The sequence below is a fragment of the Columba livia genome, chromosome 1 (genome assembly GCF_036013475.1).
Source record: "Columba livia isolate bColLiv1 breed racing homer chromosome 1, bColLiv1.pat.W.v2, whole genome shotgun sequence".
In the NCBI taxonomy this organism is placed as follows: Eukaryota; Metazoa; Chordata; class Aves; order Columbiformes; family Columbidae; genus Columba; species Columba livia.
The window spans coordinates 149,471,290-149,495,589 of NC_088602.1; the positions used below are offsets into that span (position 1 = coordinate 149,471,290).

The following is a 24,300-nucleotide window of genomic DNA, read 5'->3' on the forward strand; positions in this document are numbered from 1 at the left end:
GACACAACATTTGGAGGGCCAGTTTCACCACCCCATCGCTTCAGTTTTACTGTGCTGCTAACTACATGAAGCTCAACACAGGCAAGTGCTGGATTTTGCACCTGGGACACGGCAGCCCTGGCTGTATATACAGACTGGGGAATGAGATGCTGGAGAGCAGCTCCACAGAGAGGGATCTTGGGGTTCTGGTGGACAGCAAGTTACCATGAGCCAACAGCGTCCTGGCAGCCAAGAGGGCCAACCGTGTCCTGGGTGCATCAAGCACAGCATTGCCAGCTGCTGCCAGATCAGGTTGCTCAGAGCCCCGTCCAGCCTGGCCTTAAATGTCTCCAGGGATGGGACATCTACCACCTCTCTGGGCAACCTGGGCCAGTGTTTCACCACCCTCATTGTAAAAAGGTTCTTCCTCATGTCTGGCCTGAATCTCCCCTCCTTTAGTTTAAAACCATTACCCCTTGTTCTGTTGTAAGAGGCCCTGCTAAGAGTCTGTCCACACCTTTCTTATAGGCCCCTTGAAGTATTGAAAGGCCGCAATAAGGTCTCCTCGGAGCCTTCTCTTCTCCAGGCTGAACACCCCCAACTCTCTCAGCCTGTCCTCACAGCAGAGCTGTCCCAGCCCTCTGATCATTTCTGTGGCTCCTCTGGCCCCTCTCCCAACAGGTCCATGTCTTTCCTGTGCTGAGGCCTCCAGAGCTGGACGCAAGACTCCAGTACTTTCATGCACCTAGTGTTTTTACAAGCTATCTGTATCTTCATTTCCAAGCCCAGCTTTACTGGTGGGTGGGAGAAGGAGAAAGAAAGGGGTTTTAGTTGCCAAACATCAGTGCTGGCCAGTGCAGCACGAGTTCTGATATCACAAGAATTTGTTTTGCTTCTGCACAGCTGCTTCTCCCACATCTGAGGTTGGTGCTGAATCCCCGCAGCATCCAACAGCCTGATAAACAAAAGGGATCTTGAAACTGAAAAAGTAACCCTCTGCAACATGTCTAAAATCCTGCTGAAATTTTTACTTAGAATAAATCGTAACCATGGGACCAGCCTAAGCTCTTACAGCAAAAACTGACTGTGCACTGCCAATATAATATAAAAGCTACAACAAGCACCAAGAGCTGAAAGAAGTGAGGAAATAAGAGCTGCCCCACTTGACTACCAAGGAGGAACAAACCAAATCTGCACCAACCGGCAACCAGACAGTGTTTAATCTGACATGATCTAACACCAACTGGGGAGGAGATGTTCCCTCTAAAAACTCAAACATTAAACAAAATAAAACCAGATCTCGTTAGGGAAACTTAACTAAGCTCTGTAGTTGAGAGAAACTAGAAATACTCCAAAATCAATTTGTTTTACCAGGCTTTCCGGAAGAAAAAAAATGGAGATAAGTTCTGGTAAAATATACTGTTATATATGTTCTTGGAGCAAAATAACTTTATTTTGCAAATTGGACCAACTTTGACTTTACATTTACATTCTAATTAGCTTTTATCTTTCAACTCTTCAAAATCAGCCACAACATGAAACTACTATCTTCCACATATTTCCTAAACACATCTCAGAAAAAATTAAGGGCTATGTAAGGTTGGTTTGTTGTTGTTATTTGGTTGGGTTTGGTTTGTTTGTGGTTTTTGTTGATTTGTTTTCATTCTTGATGCTGTCAATATAGCATTCCATATATTCCTGCTGCAGTCACTTAAGATTATATTAGGAGGAAACTAGGAAAGCAAAACAAATCGCTGAAAGCTTTGAAAATCTTAGACTTTGTATGGCCTTTATATCCTAAAGCATATATAAAAATTGGTAAAATTCTTTAGCTATGTTATCCTATACTATTTTTCCCCACAGCATCTCTATTTGATTTTGTAAGTGTAACATTTTAAAAGAAAATAAAGTCCTGAAAGGTTTTAATATTACATATTTTGTGTGATATGATTCTGTCACAAACTCAGAATTCTCACTCTTTAGACATAAAGCTCACATTACAACTTGTAGAAGAAGTCTGTGATCTGTAGAGCCCTGCCATGAGAGAGTGATACTAGCAAGTGTGTTTTCTTGGTCTTTAACAATGTTTGTTGATTCTGTGTTTACTGAGATTCTTCAGGGATTTATATACTTAACCTTTTGGTCAGATTTTCAAAGTGTTTTTTGTTTGTTTGTTTGTTATGTTTTGGTGGGTTTTGTTTGTTTATTTGTTTGTTCTTTTTCAGCCCTTACACCAGAGCAATCAAAGCTGAAGTCAAATACAATGACTTTGGATTTATTTTTCCCCACAATGGATAAATAACTCTAGCTTTCCCCTAGGCTTCTTCTCCAAAATAGCGAGACTATTTTGCTTGAAAAATTCTAAATGGAAAATATTAATTGATTCAGTTAAAATTTTATAAACTTGTGAAAGGTAAACATTGTAATAGGACACATAGAGCAACTTTAATTATAGATATCACCATTGCCTCTGCTACAATACAGCTTCTTTGGAACTGATGAAATACCAGTATAGTCCTGATGACGTTAAAATGTGACTGAAGGTCAACGACTGGTTAAACTGGAATGTTTCTGAGCCATTATTAAATTATTCAGAATTATTTTAGGGAAGCTGCATAAAAAGTGCAAGAGTGCAGTTTTAGCTTCATCTAAATGCGCATACTGAAAATGGAAAAGGAAATGGGGAAACTGTCCTTTGCAATTACATTGAAAAGGGAAAAAAATAATATCTTGTGTATCTTCAACTTACAATTAATCTAGCAGAGGAGAATGGTGCAAGATAGTGCTTGTTTTTACTATTTATTTCCCCAAGAGCAAGCGTGAGAGGAAAAGAAGAAGAATGGGACATTATTTCAGTAAAGAATGTAGTTATTTTAGTTTCTATTGCTTAACACTAGTGAGAGGAGACTAGCAGGAGTAAATAATTAACAATGATCAACAATCTTTTATTTTGCTGCAGGATAGCTGTTTCCTGATCCATGTATATGTAGCTGCTGCAGCATATATGTCTGCGTGGCTAGAGCTCTCACTATGACCAAGCCTTCAGAAACAGGTGAACCAACATGAAAATGAGCAGTGGCCAGGCATGCTCAAAGTAGGGAGCACTTGTTACACCGGAGAGCCGGTAGCAAGCTACGCAGTGTGAAGACTTGAATTTTAGACCTCTCCTCCTCTTTTCTTTTTCCCTTAAGTGTGGTGAATTTAATGCTGATGAAAAGTCAGCAGCACTGGCAAAGGGCTCTGCAAGTTTCCTTGGTTGTGGTGGGGAGCACTATGCACACAGGGCAGCACTTCCCCAGAACCTGCAGAACACCCTGCAGCCTGTTCCCTTCCTAAGGCTCACACCAGCCAAATATTTGCTATCAGCCATTCACAATAAATGGTGCCAAGATATGTGGTTGCTATATAAACAAAGAAGAATTCTCACTGGAGACTGATATAAGACCTGCCGATTCATTTTTCATTTATAGTTCATAAGATTTATAGCTGCAACACATTGGCAGTGGTAAGGAGTGCATCATCTCTAAACACCCTTTCCCATGGAGGTTTTACTCTTGCAGAATGAACATGACATGGTGTATGATCACAAGCAAAAAAATAGGATTGCTCAGAACATACCTTCTGGAGTTAATTGCTAGGTTATTTTGTAAAGATCAGAGAAGAACTTTCCAGGCCATGGCCAGAAAACCGGTACAAAAAACAGCTGCATCAGTTTAAGATGCTACTACTCCATCAGCTGTTCGACACTCCACATCCATTGGAGATTACCACCATTGAAACTGAGCTGGTAGAGAGCTCGTATAAACACTCATCATCTGTTTCAGTGCCAAGCCAGCCTGTGTAGTTCTGAAAAAGTCGGCATTGATGCATAAACCAAAATGGATTAGCTTCTGAGCTGAACCAGATGAGGAATGCTCACATGATCCATTTTGTAGGTCTTGCTGTTCGAATGGTAAGTCCAGCTAAGATATCTTCACAAAAGGTTATTAGCATTGTGCTAGACAGGAATATTATCATTACCTAAAAAAAACCAAAACAAACCAACCAACCAAACAAACAAACAAAAAGACAAAAAAACTTTCATATATTTAGTTTCAAATATAAATACAAAGGCAGGTAAATAGATTAAGTGATCAGAAGGAACGACTAAATATAATTATTTCCAGTATTTTCGAGATGACAATGCTGCTTTTAAAAGACTTAAAATGAATGGCAGAGGCGTCCAAGGATCAGTATAACAATGCCAGCATGTATCACATTAACTACTACTGATGAGGAATGATAGTTACTTGCACACACCCAACTCTCCGGATTTAACTCCTATCCCAATTGAAACAAAAAGCTCACCTACACACACCAAAAATAAATAAATAAAAAAAGGAACCTGCTTGCATAATAGTCAATAGAAAGGATTTAAAAGTGGTGCGGGTTAATTGATTTGAGATGATGCCCACATGCAGCCTCTGGCACTGGAAGTCACCACAGTACTGGTTGCTGGAGGCTGGACAGATTGGCTAGCAGGAAGATTACTGTCACTGTCTGTCTTCTGCTGCTGGCCATCTTTGAAAGAGGACACCCTGCTAGGCTACACAGATCTTAGGTGTGATACATACCATCCATTCAAACTATCACATATTGCGATGTTATATCTGCTCCAATGCGCAGTGCTGAACTTCTAGGTTTCTGTCACTCCCCTAGACCTGAACGGGTTCCTCCACCATCAGATGCTTCAAAAGGACTTTTAAACTCATGACCTGGTGAGTTATCTCCAAATGTGGATACAAAGCAAGGTACTGGGTCTGAACTCTGATCGCTCAAGTATGTAAAAAGGCCAAGTTGAACATTGTGATCCAAGCCCATATGTATTCTGGAACAAGTGATAAACTGATTAGTCTCCTCCTAACAAAAGCAGACCGGGAAAGGCAGGAATCAAAACCATTACACTCTACTGTACATTAAGAATGGGAAAAGGGAGAAAAATGTAAACAAAACAACTAGTCTGCTACTGACAAATAGAGGTTTCAGAAATCAGAAATGAGGGACAGTTGAAAACCTCTGCTATTAGACTGAATAAGCTTCAGAAGAAATAACCCCACCAAATATGTCCAAAGAAGTAAGAAAAGTTGAACACCCCCTTTAAAAAATAACAAATTAGCAGAAAACAAAGGCCAGGACCAGCAAAGACCAGCACGAACTGCATCTCCACATATATCAAACCTACTCATAACACAGTTGGCTAAGGACAGGACCAGATAAGGAAGCAATGCTGTATTTAAACAGGAAAAATATTTATCAGCATAAGGTTTTACATATTTTATCCAGCAATAAAACATATTCTTTAAATAAGGAACAGAGTCCTAGGAATAGATAGTCCTTTCCTGTCTATAAGTGTTGTTTGTCTTCAGCATTGCAGTATAAAAAGAAAAAAAAAAGTGCTGCTGTGAAACCAGTAAATAAATAGCCAATGTAAGTTTGATGAAAGATTGGCTCGGAAGACCGCTTTTGGCCTGAATAGAAAGATATGCTTTCATCCTGTTTTGACTATACTCATACGTTTACCTAACATAATTGGATGTGGTTAATATTGCAGGAGCCTTCAAGCAGCGCACATTTCCCTCATTAGTGGGTTTAAAACCTTAATGATATCTCCTGTGCTGCAGAAAAGCCCAATGTAGGCTTTAAAAGTGATTGGCAAGTTTCAACAGGAGAAAAACTGGGGAAAGAGAAAGTAAAACCTAATAAAACTTGGATCTTGATTTATTCAGTGGTTTAGAAGATGAAATTTTGCAGAATGACAGAAGAAAGAAAAAAGGTGAGGATAAACAAGCCAAAAAAGATAATTTCAAAAGCTGATCTCACAGTAACTCAAAGAAACATGTGAAAGAAACAGGGAGTGGGTAGAAAGAGGGAATGTCCCTTCACATACCTGCAACACACTAAGACACGTACATACTTAATCCTAGGTAAACTCACTCTGACATAAAAAAGTGCATATGCACAGAGTATTGTCAAATCAGCATCTTCCTACACCTGCAGCAAAACCACCTTTTTGTCATTTCATTATGCAGCTATTTTCCCCCCTCCTTTAAGTCTCAATAGAATTGGCAAGGAAGCCTTGCATCTAAGAAACAGAATGTCACAATATACCATCAACTAAGTACATGCAAAGGGTTTGGGGTTTTGTTGTTTGTTTGTTTTGGTTTTGTTATTGACTAATTTTGACCATTTTCCAGGAACAGAAATTTCACAGGCTGGTTTAGTTTCAAAAGAAGTATAATTATGTACAGCTGTATTCAGTATTTCTTAACTGCCTTGAACAATCAGCAAAAGGGAGATTTGCACACATTATCAGCTGCTATCATTAGTGCTGTAAAGTACGTAATCCATCTGGTGTTCTGGTGTCTACCTAGAAGCAGGTATTGAACCAATGATGGCTGCAGTATAATAGTATAAAGAAAAAGCATTAAAAACAAACAAAAACCCACAGTAATCTTGGTAATTTCTCGATACCAGATTGTCCTCATGTTTGTGTTCCCCCATGGTTTTGCAAACCCTTTCTATATATATAGGCATGGAGAATTAAAAATATGGATTCCATCAACATGGGGTTTTGCAGTGTTCACAGGGGAAGAGGTAGCAGAATACCATGGCGATGGCAGCACTGCAGCCCATTAATAAACCAGAGGAAGACTGAGGGATAGATTCAAATACTAAGACACATGCTGAAGAATAGCTCACTTCATAATAAATCCTTTAAAAGCTAAGATGACTGTGCATCTCAACATCAGTTGTGGTCTCAGCCTACGGATTCATCATGTCTTGATGGGGAGGCAAGGGAAGAGGAAACCTGTTCTTAAGGCTTCCAGCCTCCTTGCAGTCAATTGCATTGCTTTTACATTGCCAAGGTTTATGGCCCGTAGCATCTGAAAACAGACAACCCATGTCTGGATAAGAGAAAAAGTATGAAGTTTTTATTCTTGTATTCCATCTGTGTGTAACCCTTCTGTTTCCACCATTACTGCTAGTCCTTCATACAGGAGGGATCAGCCGGTTTTATTTGCTATCTTACCTGGAAACGTGACAAATAGTAGTGCTTGCTTACTCAATTAGATATTAATAAATCTTAAGTAAACCATTTCACATGACCTACGTCGACAACAACACATTAGTCAGCTAAAATAGCACCCTTACGAGATGTGTGGTTTTCTCCAAGTCCAACTGTGGTCTGACCACCACTGCTGTGGATATGCTGACCTCTTGCAGAAGAGCTCCCTCCAGCCATGACAACACAGAAAACCTTCCTCAAACAGCAAACCATCTAGGTAGCCGCTCAAAGGAAATAAAATGTCAGCTAAAGGTTCTCCTCTTTAACACAGGGTCTTTCCAAGTCAGTCAATAAGACCATCCTCAAACTAATAGGACTTAACTACAGTCACTGTTCTTAGCCTGACTGATTGCTTCTAAGTCATTCTGTTACACTCCAAACTGTTGCTATCAGTATACTCCTAAACTTTCAGAATTCCTCATCAAAACCTTAAATGTGTGAAAACAGATTGTGTTTGCCCTCTTCACCACGTGAGGCACAGAAAAACAAAAGCTCCTATTTAAGTGAATGTCCCCATTCTGGACAGAATTTTAATAAACCTACTTGAGTAAATACACACTCATGGCCCACTGAATTAAATGAGACATAAGAATGTGCATAGAAGTAGGTAAATACTAACATTTTTTCATGAATAGCAGCCAGCAGAGGCACGTGCCGGGTGTTCAAGGTAAGAACAAATGAGCTTTCCCACATTGCAGGACAGAGGTTTCACTTGGTTTCTTGTTCTGAATTAGAATTACAAATGAAAATTACGAAAGAGAAGATAATCCTCAAAATACATTCAATTGAATCTGTTAATATTAATTTACTACTTCAGGTTTTTTACAAATACTTCAAAAAATAAAGTTACTGAAAAGGAAAAGAAAAAAAAGGGCTTTTCATGAAAACATTTTTCCTCCACGTTTCTGAAGCTTTTTTTAAGAACAAACAAAAAAACCTCACACCACAACCATTTGAATTAACAGATAAACCAAATACCAAGCCTTTGCCATCAGTTCTGAAGCACTAATATTCACTAATGATAATGTTCAGCTGGAAATTCCCAACATACTCTTTCACATTTGTTAAGGTGACAAAGCATTTCCTAAACGATTTGCCCTTGTGAACACAGGAATTCTGCAGCAAAGCCAAAAACTGAGCTCAGAGCTCCTAAATCCCAACCCAGAGCCCTAATCATAAAACCAGACTTCATCCCACTGGGATTCAGATGATCAGGTGGTTCCCAGAACACAGTCTACTAATATGTCAAGTCTTTCTTTAAGGCTAACCGAAGCCAAAGTCTGATTAATTTCACAGTCAATAGCAGTGATCATTTGACAACATTAGTTTTGTGCTATTAGCTGTGGCATGTGGGGAATAAGAAGCAATTTGTTGTGTGTGCATAAAAAGACATACACAGTCTGAAAGAAATGACCCTCTCAGTATTTATTATTTTAATTTTAAAGTGTCTATTGCAAGCATATGCACTGCTACTTTAAAACATTTAAACAAAACTGGATTTAATTGCTCAGAAAAATTAACCAGCAAGCTCTGAAAGCAAAAAGAGGAAAGAAAAAAGAAATCCAGAATTAAACACTATCTTACCAGGCAAAGGCGATGGCAATATAGCTACATACACATTGACCAAGCTATAAAGTTATTCTCATCTGTCCAGAAGACAGCCATGGAGGCACACCGAGGAAAGAAAGCAGATACATCATTACAGTTGTTGAGCCTTGGAGCTCCTGCTCCAGCTCAGCCCAGTGAGAAACATCAGGTCAAAACAATGATAAGACCCTTTGCTCTCTCCCTGGCAGGGACTGGCACGAGAAAATCTCTCAGGCATCTGGGCTCACCTGGCTGTACCACAGCACCCACAAATATTCAGTCAAACATTAATATTAAACAGTTAAGTGCTATACAGCCAAATGCATTCCGTGCTAGCATAATTCCCTTTCTATAATGATGTTGTACCAGCCAAGATTTCAAATCAACTATGATCTCGCAGCTGTAGAAAACTGCTAGGCAAAAAAAGTAAATCTTAATAAATTCACTGCTTGGACACCTTTTCACTTATCCTTGTAAGGCATCGAATGATTTTTGGAAGCACTGAATATTCTCGGCTCAATGAGACTGAGCCTTATTGTACATGTGGCAGTATTGACACTTGTTTCAATTTGTCCTACAAGTCAGGAAAGAAGGGAGGAGAGAACACTGCAGCTCTGTATCACAAAGAACTGGATGTTCCTGGCATGGCCTGCCATCAGGTGTGATGGCTTTGCTGCCTCAGGAACAGAAATACCACCACAGCATATACAAAGAGGCACATTTTTGAAGTTTCCGTAATAAGATATGGCAGAATTGAGATCCACAAGGCTCTAGCGAGGACAAGAGATTCAGCATCGCTTCAAATCATGACGACACTCCAAACCAAATATATGTGCATCTGTGTGCATCCATAAATACATACAAATATACACAAATGCAGGTATAACAACTAATTGTGGGATATGTTGGCTCCAGAAATGTTACGTTGGTCACCCTCCATGCCCTATGTGAACCTGACAAATACCAAGATGAAGGAATGGGAAAACAAAGAAACATATCTAAAAAGACTGAGGCAGTGAACAAATTTAAAGCACGTCCCTCCTTTCTGCTACCATGAAAACCAGCTTGTTTTTAAAACTAAATATCACAATCAAATTATTAGCACACAAGAGAACATCACTTGTGTACTAAACCATCCCACTGAACAGTCATTTTAAAGAGTGGAAAAATGAAGATCTCATGATATATATTTCACCATTTTTTTCTTGTTTGTTTGAATCATCTTCCAAATATTGACTTACCCAGCATCATACTGTGTGTCACTAGTGCTCTAAACCAGACACCCATGAGAAGGTGAGCCTCCAACAAAGCACACTCATAATCTGTTTACACTCTGAGTTCATTGCATTTTGCAACAACAATTTGGAAATAAACTAAGAGATTCAACATGAAAAGATGATGATGATAGCATTGACACACTGGAAATAATCACAGGGCATTTAATCTGAAGAAAAGAAATATTTGTAAACCAAAACCAAGGGTACAGGGTCAAGCATGTATATGTGTCTTTTGGCAACAGTACACAACGCTTCATTCCTTAACTATTTTTACATGATACATCTCCAAATAATTATGTCAGTGAGTTGATTTTTTCAAACCAAAACCCATATTTGTGAGAGAAGGACTAAAGAAACAGCCAGGCCCATAAGCTGGATCAGACTATGGGTTTGGATACACGACTGAATTACCACAGTTTACTGAATGACAGCCCAGCAGCTGGGTTGCCGTGTACAGGCAATGCAAGTTACTCTAAAAACCAAAGCAGGACACATCAAGTAAATCTGGCACAAGACACGCAAGTGACTCTTTACTTGCAGAAGGCCAAGATGACACACACACAGGAGAGTCAGCTCCTGAGGCACCACAATGAACTGTTCAAAGCCAGTCATGCATCCCAGCCCCACTCCAGAGATGTAACAGGTATCAGTCGGTGTAGGGTCATCTGAAGTTAATGGAAGTACACTGATTTATGCTGGCTGAGGACCTGATCCCAAATTCACAGAAATACAGGATGGTTGGGGATGGAAGGGACCAGAGGAGAGCATCTTGTATCAAATTTGGATAGACATTTTACCAAAGAAATATTGGACAAGGGGTAACGGTTTTAAGCTAAAGGAGGGGAGATTCAGGCTACCTATGAGGAAGAAATTTTTTACAATGAGGGTGTTGAAACACTGGCCCGGGTTGCCCAGAGAGGTGGTAGGTGCCCCATCCCTGGAGACATTAAAGTCCAGGCTGGAGTTGAAGATGTCCCTGTTCATGGCAGAGGGTTGGAGTAGATGACCTTTGAAGGTCCTTTCCAACCCAAACTGTTCTATGATTCTATGATATATAGATGCTTTTCTTGCTGGTACTGTGTCCCCTCGCAAGAGATGAGAAAGAACAGCCAATGCAGGGGTATGTCAGCAATCCTGGACCACAGCTGAACAAGACACAGAAAATAGGCTCCTTCCTATTTGGTGGTAACATTTTATTTAATATCACAGGTTGGTCTTGAAGCTTTACAGACTTAACAAATTAAAGATGAAGCCAACAGCTTAGTGTAACAGGCAAGTTCTACATGTGAAAAGAATAACCATATTCCATGTGAAGGAACTTGTAGTGGGGAAAGGACAAATGGAAGCACAAAGAAAAGTAGTTCAAGCAACTGTTGTTTCCTTCAAGAGGGATACAAGGAATTTGTACTGTCACGTTATATCAACTTCCATGCTACTTTTTTGTTTTTACATTTACCACTTCATTCTCACTTGTTAGTCTATTGTTACTTCTTCCACTGCAGCAGCAAAGCTCCTGATGAGAAAACAGTAATGTTTTCTTTCAGCTATTGCAGTTAGTATAGATTTTTGTATTTTAAAATGTCACCTTCATCTAGCTGGGTTGGCAGGCAGATTTAAGGATTTGATCTGGATCAACTACTAGCTTCCACAAGAATCCTGGCAGAGCACTGACTCCAGCAGCTGACAAACCTCAACTAGCCAGTACTTACCTTTGCCTTTGGGCTCACTGATCCACGATTTTAGCAAATGCTTTGGCAAACAATTTCTGAACCATATAAATTACATACCAGGTAATACCTCTCTTTACATTACTCCTTAACATTCTGCTCCTACATTTTTAAAAGTACACTTTAATGATTCTCAATTACTAATTCAAAAAGATATTTTCAATGCAGAAATTAAAAACTATCTGAAAACAGATTACATATTATTATCCTGCTGGGGAGAATGCAACAAACATAATAAACCTATCTCATGCACAACACAGTAATTCAGCTAAAAACAGTCTTAGTGCTCCTAAAAGAAAACTTCTATTCAAGGCAAGACTTAACATAGTTGTGAGAAAAATACATTATTTACTACAGTAAAGCCCTGCCTAGAATGCTGGCTGAGGTTTCCGTGGTTAACCTAAATTAAAATAAATTCCATATTTTTTGGCAGAAGGTCTATAAGCCGATTTTCATTTTTTCTTCTTCAACTATACTTAAAATCATAGGGAAGAGAATTCATATGGCTTAAGTATGAAGGTAAATTACAGGAGACATTTTTCTTTCTAAATGGCTACAATGTTCACCTTAATCAAGTCAAAATTAAGTGGGAAAGTAGAATGTTCATTATTACCTTCCTGTGACTACACAGTTAACAATAAATATACCCCCATGCCTATAAGGGAATAATACCCTGTGTGCTAGATTTGGTTGTTTGTTCTAAAAGGAAGTGAAGCTTAATACAGACTTGATCTGCAGTCACCATACACTTCAACAAGAATTACTAACTAGTAACTCAGAAACAACAGGAGGGGTCAAGGCACCTAAAAGGTGGTTTACAGCAATATTTCAAAGATATTCATAGTAAAGATGTGAAATGTGTAATATCAAAGGGTAACATAAATGCATAAAATGAACAGGAGATTGGCTTCTGTTCACATGCAAAATCCACTTTGTCCACATAATGAGGGAGCAGATAGGTTCAAAGTACGAGAAGTGTATGAGTGGTTCACATCGCTCTGTATGTGGAGACAGGACACAAGATGTATCCAAAAGAATCCTCTCAGCAGAGTAAAACCACCCCGATTCCCTAAATGTCTTCTGATCACTTCCCAGCAAGCAGCCAGCAAGTGCTTATAGACAGCTTTAATAAAATCTCAGAGTTCAGTGAATCATCATCTTATTCACTTCTATCTATCAAGTACATCCACTGTTTGCAACCCTTCACAAGTTCAATTTCCTATTGTCTCTTAGTCTTATATAAACATATTCCAAGATTAATTGAAAAAGTAGAATAATAAACACGGGACATAAACTTTTTCTACACTTAGCTTTTAGAATGAGTCCTCACATCCTGCAACTCAGTGATGCTTTGTTAACATATGATTGCTACAACTGCTAGAGTGTGGTCAATAATCTCTCTTTATGGCATTCTGGGTTAGACAACTCATATTTCACCTCTGGTGGATAAAGTACAAACCTTGATTTTGGAAAGCACTGGTGCGGGGAGGAGAGAGGAAACAGTGGATTTTCCCAAGGCCTGTTCAAACCCACTAGTCTCATTCCCTTTCCCATCCTTCTCACCCCTGAAGACTGAAACTCTTAAGCTAAAAAAAAAAAATTATCAAAAGCTTTGGGTTGAAATAGCAACTGTATGTCATGTCTGGATTGGAAGATATTAGCCTAGCTTTATAAATAACACTTACTCCAAAGCCAATTCTATAACCACTCATCAGTAGACCATTTGGAGAAGGAAGGGGTAAAATAAGGTAGGGGGATCTATTTTGCATTTTGGATTCTCTACTAGCAAATATAAAGCCTCACTTAAGTAAAGGAGCTTGCTTTGAGTAATTTTAAAAGATATAAATAGAAGCAACCCTATTAAAAGTCTTAAACCAACATTTATTCAGTCAATATGAGAAGAAAGAATTATTTTAACCTGGAAAGGGCTTTTCTCACTCTACTCTTTCAACCATTTTTCACATATAACCAAAATCACATCTGAATAAATTCCACTTGCCTTCATTACATACCATCCCACATTATTTATTTTCATATAGAATCCTTAGCGTACAGGGCAACTAAACACTTCATCGAGAGAGTTGATAGTGAACTAAAGAGGAGAGTCAGCTTCCAGTGTGAAAATTCAAGAGAGGAAAGGATCCCCAGGTCAGATGTGGAAGGACCCAGAAACAGAAGGCTCCTTGCTCTCAGTAAGTGAAAGGCAATAGGTGGAAAAGGGGGAACAAAGTGGAAAGTGAGATATACTATATCAACACTCAAAGATTGCAGCTGTTTGAGAACACCATGGAATAAACAGATAAAAACATATAAGATGAGGGGAAATTAATGGGAATTAGAGCCATGTGCATTAAGCAATGCAGAAATAGCAACAGTGCACAGAGGTGAAACCATTTATCTGTTAAGGAGGGGGTTGGGAGTTAAATTTTCTCATCTGTCACAGGCTTTCTGGTTGGTGACGGGATGTCACTCTGTCAGTGTCTCAGTTTCTCATGCATAGTGCAGGATGTTGTGCAGAAAAGCCACAAATGGTACAGGGGACAGTCAAGTGACAAGGGCAAGATATGAACCTACACGGACATCTATACCTAAGAGATCCCTGATGAAGAAAACAAGAAAAAAGGAAGAGAGAGAGAAAGAGAGAGAGAAAAAAAACCTGGCTATGGCGACCTGAACTACCTGAATTTTAGAGAGGAACACAAATGTCATGGACCATGACAGATGGATGTACAACCACAAGAGAGAAACCTCTCACCATAAAATCCTGAACATAAAGAAAAATTGTGCCAAATATGAAGGGTGACAATTCAAATTGTCAAAGGCTGACTAAAATGAAGAGCAGAATGAATATCTGAATGTATCCTCAAAGGAATGCTCTTTAATTTCAAGGAGGTGTTACTGGGGCACCAGCTACTGCTATGAATATTGGTTATAGTCTGCTCCTATCAAATACACAGGAGAAAAGCATAGGAAAGTTTTGGACAGGAAGAAATAAGGTTCCTGCTTAGGAGTAGAAGAAGGGAAGAGGTGGGAAATTCCTTCAAGTACGGAGGAAATGGGGAAAGACCCTTGCCACACACAACAAATTCAGACTAAGAAGCTTTCACACTGGGATTCTTCCATTCGGATGTGAGTTACAGGCAGAATGGAGGGCGACTTGTACAAGTTTTTATTAAATAAGATATAGGTAGCCACAAGATGAACCTCACGTACCAAAAGAAGGAAGCAAAGGAGACAAGAAGTCTGTAAACAGACTGTCTGGTTGCAGAGAGGATTGGAGGGGCAGAGGAGACAGACAGCTGATCAGAGATGAAATTTTCGCCAAGGACACAAACAACTCTCCTGAATACATGTGAGTTATTAGAGCAAGTTTGAGCATACACAGGGGCCAGGACGAAGAAGTGAATGGATGGCACTGAGGCAACATGTGGTCACAGTGACAGTATTTCCATGTAAAATGCTGAGGAACTGCTGCAAATCTTCCTTCTCTCTTTGGCCATTTCCCCCTCATTATTTGTTCTAACCAGTTCTTGAAAAAAAGTTTTTCTAATATTTATGCATGTAATGAACAGCATATGTACAAGTCCTTGCTAACCCCAACTTCATTCTTTGCTATTTATTATTTTCAGAGTGCTAAGTATGACAAAGCAAAATATGTTAGCTGCAGGAGGCATATCCCCGTCCCAAGCAGCCTGCTCCTGCCCAAAAAAGTCTGAAAGCACGAAACAGACCACAGGTGGCAGAAAGTAAATAGTACTGTCCACATGTTACAGACTGAGAACCAAGGAAGAGAGCTAGTAAGTGATTTCCCCAGGCTTTCCAAGGAGGTCAGTGGCAAAACTGGATATTGAAACCCTCTCTCTTCAGCATCCATCTGGTTCCTCGCTCACAAGGGCAGTGCATTTCTGTTTCTTCCTCAGAATATCCTGGTAACAGAAGCCTTTGTCTGAATGTATATATTGAGTTTATATAGCTTTAAGTCTTATTGACCCATGTTGTATCTTTCCCACCTCTATTTCCAGCTCCTTTTCAGTCACTTTTAGTCTGAGCTCCAGTTCACAGTACTACCAACTCCATCCACAAAGCCAACCTTTTTATTTACTTACGATTCTGTTGGTGAAGTTACTGAAGTTTGTCACTAAGATTTGCTCGATCATCTCTGGTGCGGAGACCACCACATACATCTGGCGACCAATGTAGTACCTACAAAGAAAGAAAGTAGAGAGTCATTTTAGCAGATGACCACCTGTCTCTTTCCCTAAAATACCTCTTTTGGCTTGAAAATACTTGCCATGAACAAATACCACAGAAATATATTCCTTTAGGTAAATCGATACCTTTCCCCATCCCTCTCAACTACTAAATTAAGATGCATGGTCTTGGACTTTAAAGGAAACAGTTAAAATCTTTTACTGATTATTAATCAGTACTCAGCCAACTTTTTAACATAAAGGTTTACACGCTCTGTGCTCACCATGGATTCTGTACAAAGCGATGCAGTATCACTAAACCAAACTGCAGAGGGGCAAAATATTAGCAACCAACAACCCAAACAACCATGAAAGACCTATGAAATAAATTATTCTGCAGTTAGCCACATGAAATGTCTTTTCCAAGACAAAACTCTGTCTGCAATAAGACTTTGCAGAGGTTTCCCCAGTCTGGCTGCAGTAAAGGCACACTTCCACCTCTTCTACTAGCACTGGAACCAAGTGCATCTCAGAGACCAGGTTCTACATTACCATGAACATCACCATCCAATAGATATCATCTGAACTTTACATAGCATCAATGAGAAAAAAAGAAAAAAAAAGGAAACAACCACCACCAGCAACAGAAAAGGTCCATTGACTATAAAGAAATTAATAATACTTCAGAAGAAGAATAGACAATAGGAGTTCTCACCCTCTGCTTGTACACTCCCTGTCCCCCTGCTTCCAGTTCAACATGAACTCTGGAGCCACAGTCTGTCCTCGGGGGACTTCACACTATTGTGGATACTGCAGAGGTACTGGGACTCACGCCAACCCCAGGACGTCTCAGGATGCAGAGCTCCCTTCTCTGGGAGGCTGAGGGAGCTGGGTCTCTTTAGTTCGGAGGAGACCGAGGGATGACCACATTAATGTCTACAAATATATAAAGGGTGAGTGTCAGGAGGATGTCAGGTGGCTCTTCTTGGTGACAAGCAATGGTAGGACAAGGGGTAGTGGGTTCAAACTGGAACACAAGAGGTTCCACTTAAATTTGAGAAGAAACTTCTTCTCAGTGAGGGTAACAGAACACTGGAACAGGCTGCCCAGGGAAGTTGTGGAGTCTCCTGGAGACATTCAAAACCCTCCTGGACACATTTCTGTGTAGCCTCATCTAGGTGTTCCTGCTCTGGCAGAGGATTGGACTAGACGATCTTTCAAGGTCCCTTCCAATCCCTGACATTCTGTGATTCTCCAGCAGCATTCCCCCTCAAGGCCCACAGGCACTCTGTGCTTGGCTGCTGTGCAGGGAGAGGATGAAGAACCACCAGCAAGCAGAGGTTGCCCGCAGTTCCTACCTTTGCCAGTTGCCATACCAGAAAGACTGTGCAGGCAGCGCTGCCTCTGATCTGCCAGCAGAGAGGAAGAGGAGGCTGGAGACAGGCACAGGAGGGCCAGGCAGCTCAGAGCAGAACATAAAATATGCTGCAATACTGTGGTAATATCGATTCCTAATAATTTTGGTATGCTACAGCTTAGTATCAATATATTGCTTACGACCTGTCTACATTGCAAGAACAGAACAGACAAGCAAACCCTGGGCTGAATTAAATTTAGTAACTGGAGGTTCCCATGGCAATGAAGCTGCAGCAGCACTGATTTCACCAAGGGCAAACAAGTCAGACCAACATCTTGGTTCCAAAGCAGGGTTTCACAGTCCACCTTGACCCTCTTACTACCGTAACTCATAACAAACAAAAAGTAGAGAAGAACAAGAATATAATTTTCTTCAGGAAGGAAGAGGTCTTCTCTTCTCTGGTGGGTTTCAAGAGGGAACTGTTATTTCCCAAATCAAATCCACAGGCTCCACTTGAACCTTAGATACAGGTTGCATTTCTATTAAAATAACCCTTTTCCATCTCTATCAGTTTGCTACATCACACCAAAGTAGTTGCCTTTTAATGGACAAACTTTTCTTCAGAATCCTAATAGATGCATAAGAAAGAGCTGAGTCCTCATTTTAAAGAGTGGTTTGATCACAGTCTTTGGCAAAAGAGGATAATGTCCTGCATGCCACTTCCACATGTACTTTGTGCAATTTATCTGGTGTTAGAGAGGCAAGGCAATCTCCCAAGGCAAGACCTGTGCCACTCCAAACCTGTCTGGGATGATCAGCCACAAATGCTGACATGCCTCGCTTTTCTTTTCCCATCTCCAAGTTTATTAAGCTCCTTGTCTCATCTAACTGTTAATGGCTGGTAGTCCTTCAACACACAGCTTTTCACAGGGTCCAAATATCTAACATCAAATACCAAATTTGAAAAAAAAAAAACTGATTATGTCTACCCAGAAAACTTAACCCTAAGCACCAAGAGGCACCACACAATATATCATGCAAAGCACATGTGTGTGTGAGACACGTCTAATGAACTTCAAACTTGGGAAGCTGCACAGCTCCAGCTCTGGTCCACTGAAGTAACAGGACAGTACTCACAGTTGCAGCCCTTATGTCAGGGTCCTCTTTGTGCTTGAAGGCATTCAGGTCTAAAACTGGGGACAGGAGAATCTCTTGCTCAAGCTGCTCTTATGAGAAAGTGACTCACAAGCCAAGCTTGTGCAAACATATCTATTCATCATCCTCCAACTCAGACCAGTCACCCATACTCCAAGTTCTACTTCCACAGCTAAGCTCTGTCTTTTTTATTTACTCTTCTCTTTCTATCTATAGGCACCTGCTTTTCCTTTCCTTATCTGATTATGAATAAGTGCAGAGAAGGGGAAAAAATCCCCTAAAATTAATAAATTGAAAATACTGAAAAAATATCTTAAATCACTTCTTAAGCAAAGTTCTACCTTCTTTTAAGGGATGACTAATGTAAAGCACACGCAGATATTACCACCTCTTATCCCAAACAGCAAAAGCTCTCTTCCCATTTTTTTTTTTCTAACCTTTTCTAGGACACAAAAGAAGGAGAATGTGTATGGGCATGCTTTGGAAGTCAAAATTCACAGGCTAGGAGCATGCTTTCCATGATTTTCCCTTGAAGTTAAAGAAAAAGGACAAGAAAGCTAAGCATGAAACAAAACCACCTGAGCTATTTTGTTTAGAAAACACAGGTCCAGAACGTGCAAAGCCACCAGAAAGATGCTTAACTGAGTTTTAACATATTTTAAATGCTTTACAGGATCAATGCCTCAGTCACAAACCAAGAGGATATCTCCGAACTAGGCTGTGTTCGGTGTTTTTTGTTTGGTTTGTTGTTTTGTTTTTGTTGTTGCTGTTCTGGATTTTTTGGTTGGTTGGGTTGGTTTGGGGTTTTTTTAAGAGGTTTTTGGTGGTGGTGGCGTTTTGTTTTGTTTTTCCACCTGTTCCAAACTGGCAAGTAAAAGATAAAATCTCCCTGTACAATAATCTATTCTTCCCAAGTAAATAACATATTCATCCCTGCCATGTAACTTCATTTTGATTCTGTATTACTACACGAGGTTATCACCAGTCTCACATAGACTCAGATTTATTATTGAACAAAAACCGATATTCTTGTCAGATTTTAATAAATAAGAGTTTGAGAAAAACAAAAGCCTCCTGGCAACTGCATTACAAATGGAGTCATGAATAATTTAGGACAGCAATTTTTATTAACTTTCTCTAGGCTGATCTTTTCACAGGGCTTGTCCAAACACAGAAGTCCTACCTTTAGCTACAGTGATACAGCACCATTACACTACTTGCCCCAGCCCTGTGTAATATTATCATGTAGGGCATTCAGGGTGCAATGCAAACACTTGGGACTATCTAGCTGACTCCTGCAGAGAAACAAGAACACAGGAATGTGTTACAGCATCCTCAGAGTGATGCAACTCTGTCTGCACTGGAATCTGCTACAAGACTGCCATATCAGTAGAAATTAATTTCAAGACCCACACATGATTTCAATTTTCCTGTGTAGATGAGGCCTCAGTTATTTAAGTTATGGTGTTGGGGAAATTTCCACTAATTTTCAGTTTAAACTGCAGCCCTCTGAAACAGAAGAAAAAGAAAATCCATGTTTTTAGACCAGCAGTTTTAGCTCTGCTGGAAGGTGAGACAGGAAAGACCTGGCACCAGTACATCAACAGCACGAGGACAGCGTTGGCTTCCTCAAGCAGATGCAAGGGTGAATGAAAAGCCATCTCCACCGTGGGCTGCTGGTGCAGAAGCAGGCAGCCATGTGCTGTACCACCCCCAGGAAGGACAGGCAAAAATCTTTTGAGATGTGTTCAACAGAGGACACGGATTTACTCCCAGAAGTTACAGAAGAGCCAGACTGCCCTCCAGCATGTTTACCAAAGGGCTCACAGGTCAAGGGGATGGTTTTGTTATATCGAGCAAAGGAATTAAATCTGCATTCACCCAATACACTCAACCACAGCATTTTGCATTGTAGGAGTAGACAAGCACTGCTCTTAGGTCAATAAATGAAAGGGACAGAGACTTCTGCCTCGTGTTCAGGTTTCACCCACGATGTTTAAGTCCTCATTGTGGTGATCTAGTCATTTAGTAAGCAAGCCTTTTCTTTTATCCACAAGAAAAGCAGCCATCCAGCAATGATTTCTGCTGGTTTACATGTGTCCCACCGATTTCTGCAGAGCTGTGGCCCAGGTGTGCCAATCCACATCTAGTGCCTTCCATGGCCACAGAAGTTACGCCGTGGAGGTACGGACATGTGAGAGATGAGCTGCTGAGCTCAACCACAAGTCAAGGTAGGAGCACGTTGGACTGCCCAGTCACTCCTGCAATACCCAGCGGCAGCATCTCCCTTTCCAACATTTGCCAGGGAACCCTTGGGAATGCAATTTTCTGTTCTCAAGTGATGTAGTAGATCAACCAGCTGCTTTTAATTTGAAGGACCAGTTTATCATTATCACTTCTGTGCCCCCAAGATCGTTCTGGTTACATTGCATGGTCATCTGCTGCCAACAGCATCCCTCAAGTCCTGAGTCACGGATGTGCTCTCTGCGCAAAGCTCACAGCAATGTTGCCTTGCTGCACAGGAAAATATGGAGTATGCACACAGTACATCATGGCAAAGGGCCATGTGTTTTTGTATAACACTTGTGTGGGAAACACCTGCAACCCTTTCACCTTGTTTATAGTGCTGCTGTCAATTCACAGAAGACTTTGATCTCCCTATCTATTATCAGTGCCATGTAATACAAACACATCACATTAATCATAAAACACATATATGCTGTTAGGCAATAAACAAGGCTTTGTTTTCTATGCTGCAGTCTGGCAAAGTACACAAAGATCATCTGGAAAGCTAAATGAAAATAGAAAATTAACCTTCCCCAGGGACGAGCTAAGAACAAAGACAACCCCTCTACCTCCCCACCCCCAAAAAAAAAAAGAGAGAAAAAAAGAAGAGGTATGCCAAGACAGAGAGATACAGGGGAAAAGGCTACTTTTCTTATGAGAGATTTCCTTAAAAGAAAGTTCCTTGGTCACTCTGCCTCTTTCGTTTACAGATACCCATTCACTGCAGGCAGAGAATCACAAAAACAAATAGCACACTGCTTGCTTAAAATAGGACTCAAGCCTGGCATGACTTGCTTAATTAGTTCAGAGGTCAGCAAATTGATTTGTGATGAGCACTTTCCCTTCCAGCTCTTGCAGGCAACACAGAATCTGTAGGACAAAGCAATACGTAACAAACAGCTGCAAAGCACATAAACAGTTTTCACGGAAAGGGTTACTTTGGGCTGAGAGGAAAGAAAAGGACAAAAAATTATCAGGTACCATAAGTCCAATTATTATTTGTGTTATATTAGCAACTAGAGGCTTCCAAGGTCCCTGGGTCCTAACTTGGCAAGAGTTATACATAAGTAGAAGGCTTATTCTAAGCCTGTGGAGGCAACAACTTAACTAATAAATGGTGGGGAAAACAAACGATGTCCATCATTTTCCATCTGAGGTACTAGGGCACAGGGAGGTATGGAGGAGTCAGGAATTGCCAGCAACTACCTTCATTTTTTTATTACTCCCTGTGGGAACAGAGCTCCTCAGCTGCCATATGCACATGGAACTCCCACGTTGCCTTTCTCCAGTCTGGGGGAAACCTGCTGGAAATTTGGGAGCTAACTCCCGTGCCACTTCTCCCGCATCCCAGGACGTGACTCTAGCTTGCAGGGTGCCTTCCTGGACTACTTTTATAAAGCACTGATAAGGCGAGTATCTCCAGATTAGAGAACTAAGAAATGCAAATTACCACTTCTAAAAAAATAAATAATAATAAAAAAAACCCACAAAACAAACAAACAAAAAGAAGACAGACACACACCCTAGAAAGAGGTGAACTTATTGCATATAAACATGAAGCCCCAGTAGCACTGAGCAATCTCAGGCACAGAGAAACATTTCAAAGCACAGCTCTGCCAGCACACACACACACGCTAGACTAATCCAACCCATTGTGTAAATTCATGAAAAAGAAGACATGGACACAGTGATTTCTATTTAAAAATAAATTGTTCTTCATTTCCTTTCTCGATGAACTACACTTATTTTCATGCCATGAAAGCTTTAAAATAAGCACATAGAACTACTAATTTAATTCCTGACTGTATTAAAAATATCATGTAACAAGATACCCAAACACTTGCACACACTTTCGGCACCACTCTGTATTGCTATGCATCCACCTCTTTCTCCACATACCCAAGATTAAAAATTCTATCTTCTACATACCAAGAACCTCTGCGCTATCTCAAGCTTGCACCTTGCTAAAAGACCTCTGCTTTCTGTGATGCTTAAGGAAATATCAAAAAAGGAAGAAAATTCTGAGATTATTTATATTCTCGCCACCACTAAAAGCACAGCTATTTTTAAAGGAGCTCCTCCCTTGTCAGGTGCAATAAGAGATTTGTGGTGCAAAAGTCATATATTTAGGGCTGACAATAAAGAGAAGGAGGGCTGATTGGGGCCTTTACAAGGCACAGAGCTGGTCGAGTCTTTCAAGTACCTTAAACCAGGGTGCAAACGAGGCCTATTTCTGGGCATCTCTAATCCCAGTTGGAGTTTAGCAACTTGAGGGTGTCACACTCACTTACTAATTCCTTCCCCCTTCCAAGTGAGCAGCACAGGAGACACAGACTCTGCATGGTTGTGTTAATTCATTCATGAAATGAAGTAGATGACATTTACTCACATATAAGGAATGACAGGGATTAAATTAAGCTCACAAAGTGCCATGAAGAGAAAAAAGAAAAAAATAAACCACCTCTGAATTATACAAGCATCTTTGGAGTCTATGTCCATTTGGTTTTCTGAGGAAATCTGAGTCCAGATCCAAATGCAAGTACAAAAACTCACACCCACATTCAGGATTTAGGAAGAGAGGCAGCAAAGGGGATGGACAGGAATAACATAAGTGTTTATTTTCTTGCTCCAGGTGAGCTGTGGAGCTGCGGGGTCCTGGGCTGTTCTGACCCACAGCTGGGGAGCTGCTGCTTCCCAGGGTTGGCAAGGGTTATTTTTATCCCGGCAACTGGGCTAAGATGATTGCCGCCATCACCGCTCCGCATGCTTGCATCATACCGCTTGTGCTGATTAGCTACATCAGTATTCCACTTCATTAACGCAAAATGAAAGCTGTAAATAGGGTACTGTTTTTATAGGATACTACTGGAAACGAGAAGTAATGTGATATTAATAAGAAGCCGGTCCCTCCTCCCGCCGGGGCTTGAGATGCTGTTGCTACCGGGTGACGCTGAAAGCACTCACAGCTCTTCACCTCGGCAAGATCTTCAGAGGGTGGTTTCTAAATCTTTTCCCATGGTATTTCCCACCAGGCTTGGACTGTATTAGTCTGTGTTTTGTTACCCGTGTTTAGACTGTGACATTTTCACCAAAGCTTGTTTTGTCTGCGCTTGTTAAAGCGGGGTATGCCTGACTGACCTCATGTGATGATGCGGTAGATGTTTCCTGTGGGTTTCAGCATATTTCTGTGCCTGCCCTTTCTGTGGGTTTGCGATACACAGCAGTCTCATCTCGGGTTCTTTGCACCTAATTCACTACCAAAGTGCTCCTTTGCCATACCCTCAGAGAAAAACCATTAGGTTACTATTTCCAGAACACTGGGTAAATGTTTCTAGGGAAGGCTACCTCTGGGAGGTAGCAAACTTTCTGTGTCTCCAAACTTTACTTGCTATCACCTACACAGTGTTCATTTGTATGGATTTATATGAGCCTATTATTTATATTCAACAGTACTACTCATTCTTATCAGTGCAGTGACAAAAAAAAAAAAAAAAAAAGAAAAAGACAAGAAGATGGCTGAGGAAGATAAGCAGACACTGTTACTCAGACTAAGCAAGGGGAGCCTTCTCTCCATCTTTTCTTTTTTTCCCCCCACATAAGGGAGGGAGAGGGATCTGCTGAGTGCTTAACCCCATTT

General features: G+C 40.5%; 1 protein-coding gene across 12 annotated transcripts in view; it reads right to left on the minus strand.

The window, feature by feature from the left end:
* Positions 1-24,300, minus strand: part of TBXAS1 (thromboxane A synthase 1) — a 249,428-nt gene that overhangs the window by 112,898 nt on the left and 112,230 nt on the right. For 10 of the 12 annotated variants that reach the window (XM_065037883.1, XM_021284649.2, XM_065037848.1 and 7 more), the window contains one exon: positions 15,782-15,878. In XM_065037883.1, the coding sequence (XP_064893955.1) occupies positions 15,782-15,859 (78 nt within the window). In that variant the 5' untranslated portion in view covers positions 15,860-15,878. Of the gene's footprint in view, positions 1-15,781; positions 15,879-16,580; positions 16,802-24,300 lie in introns of all 12 variants that reach the window. The other 2 variants (XM_065037895.1, XM_021284652.2) reach the window with 1 other exon arrangement.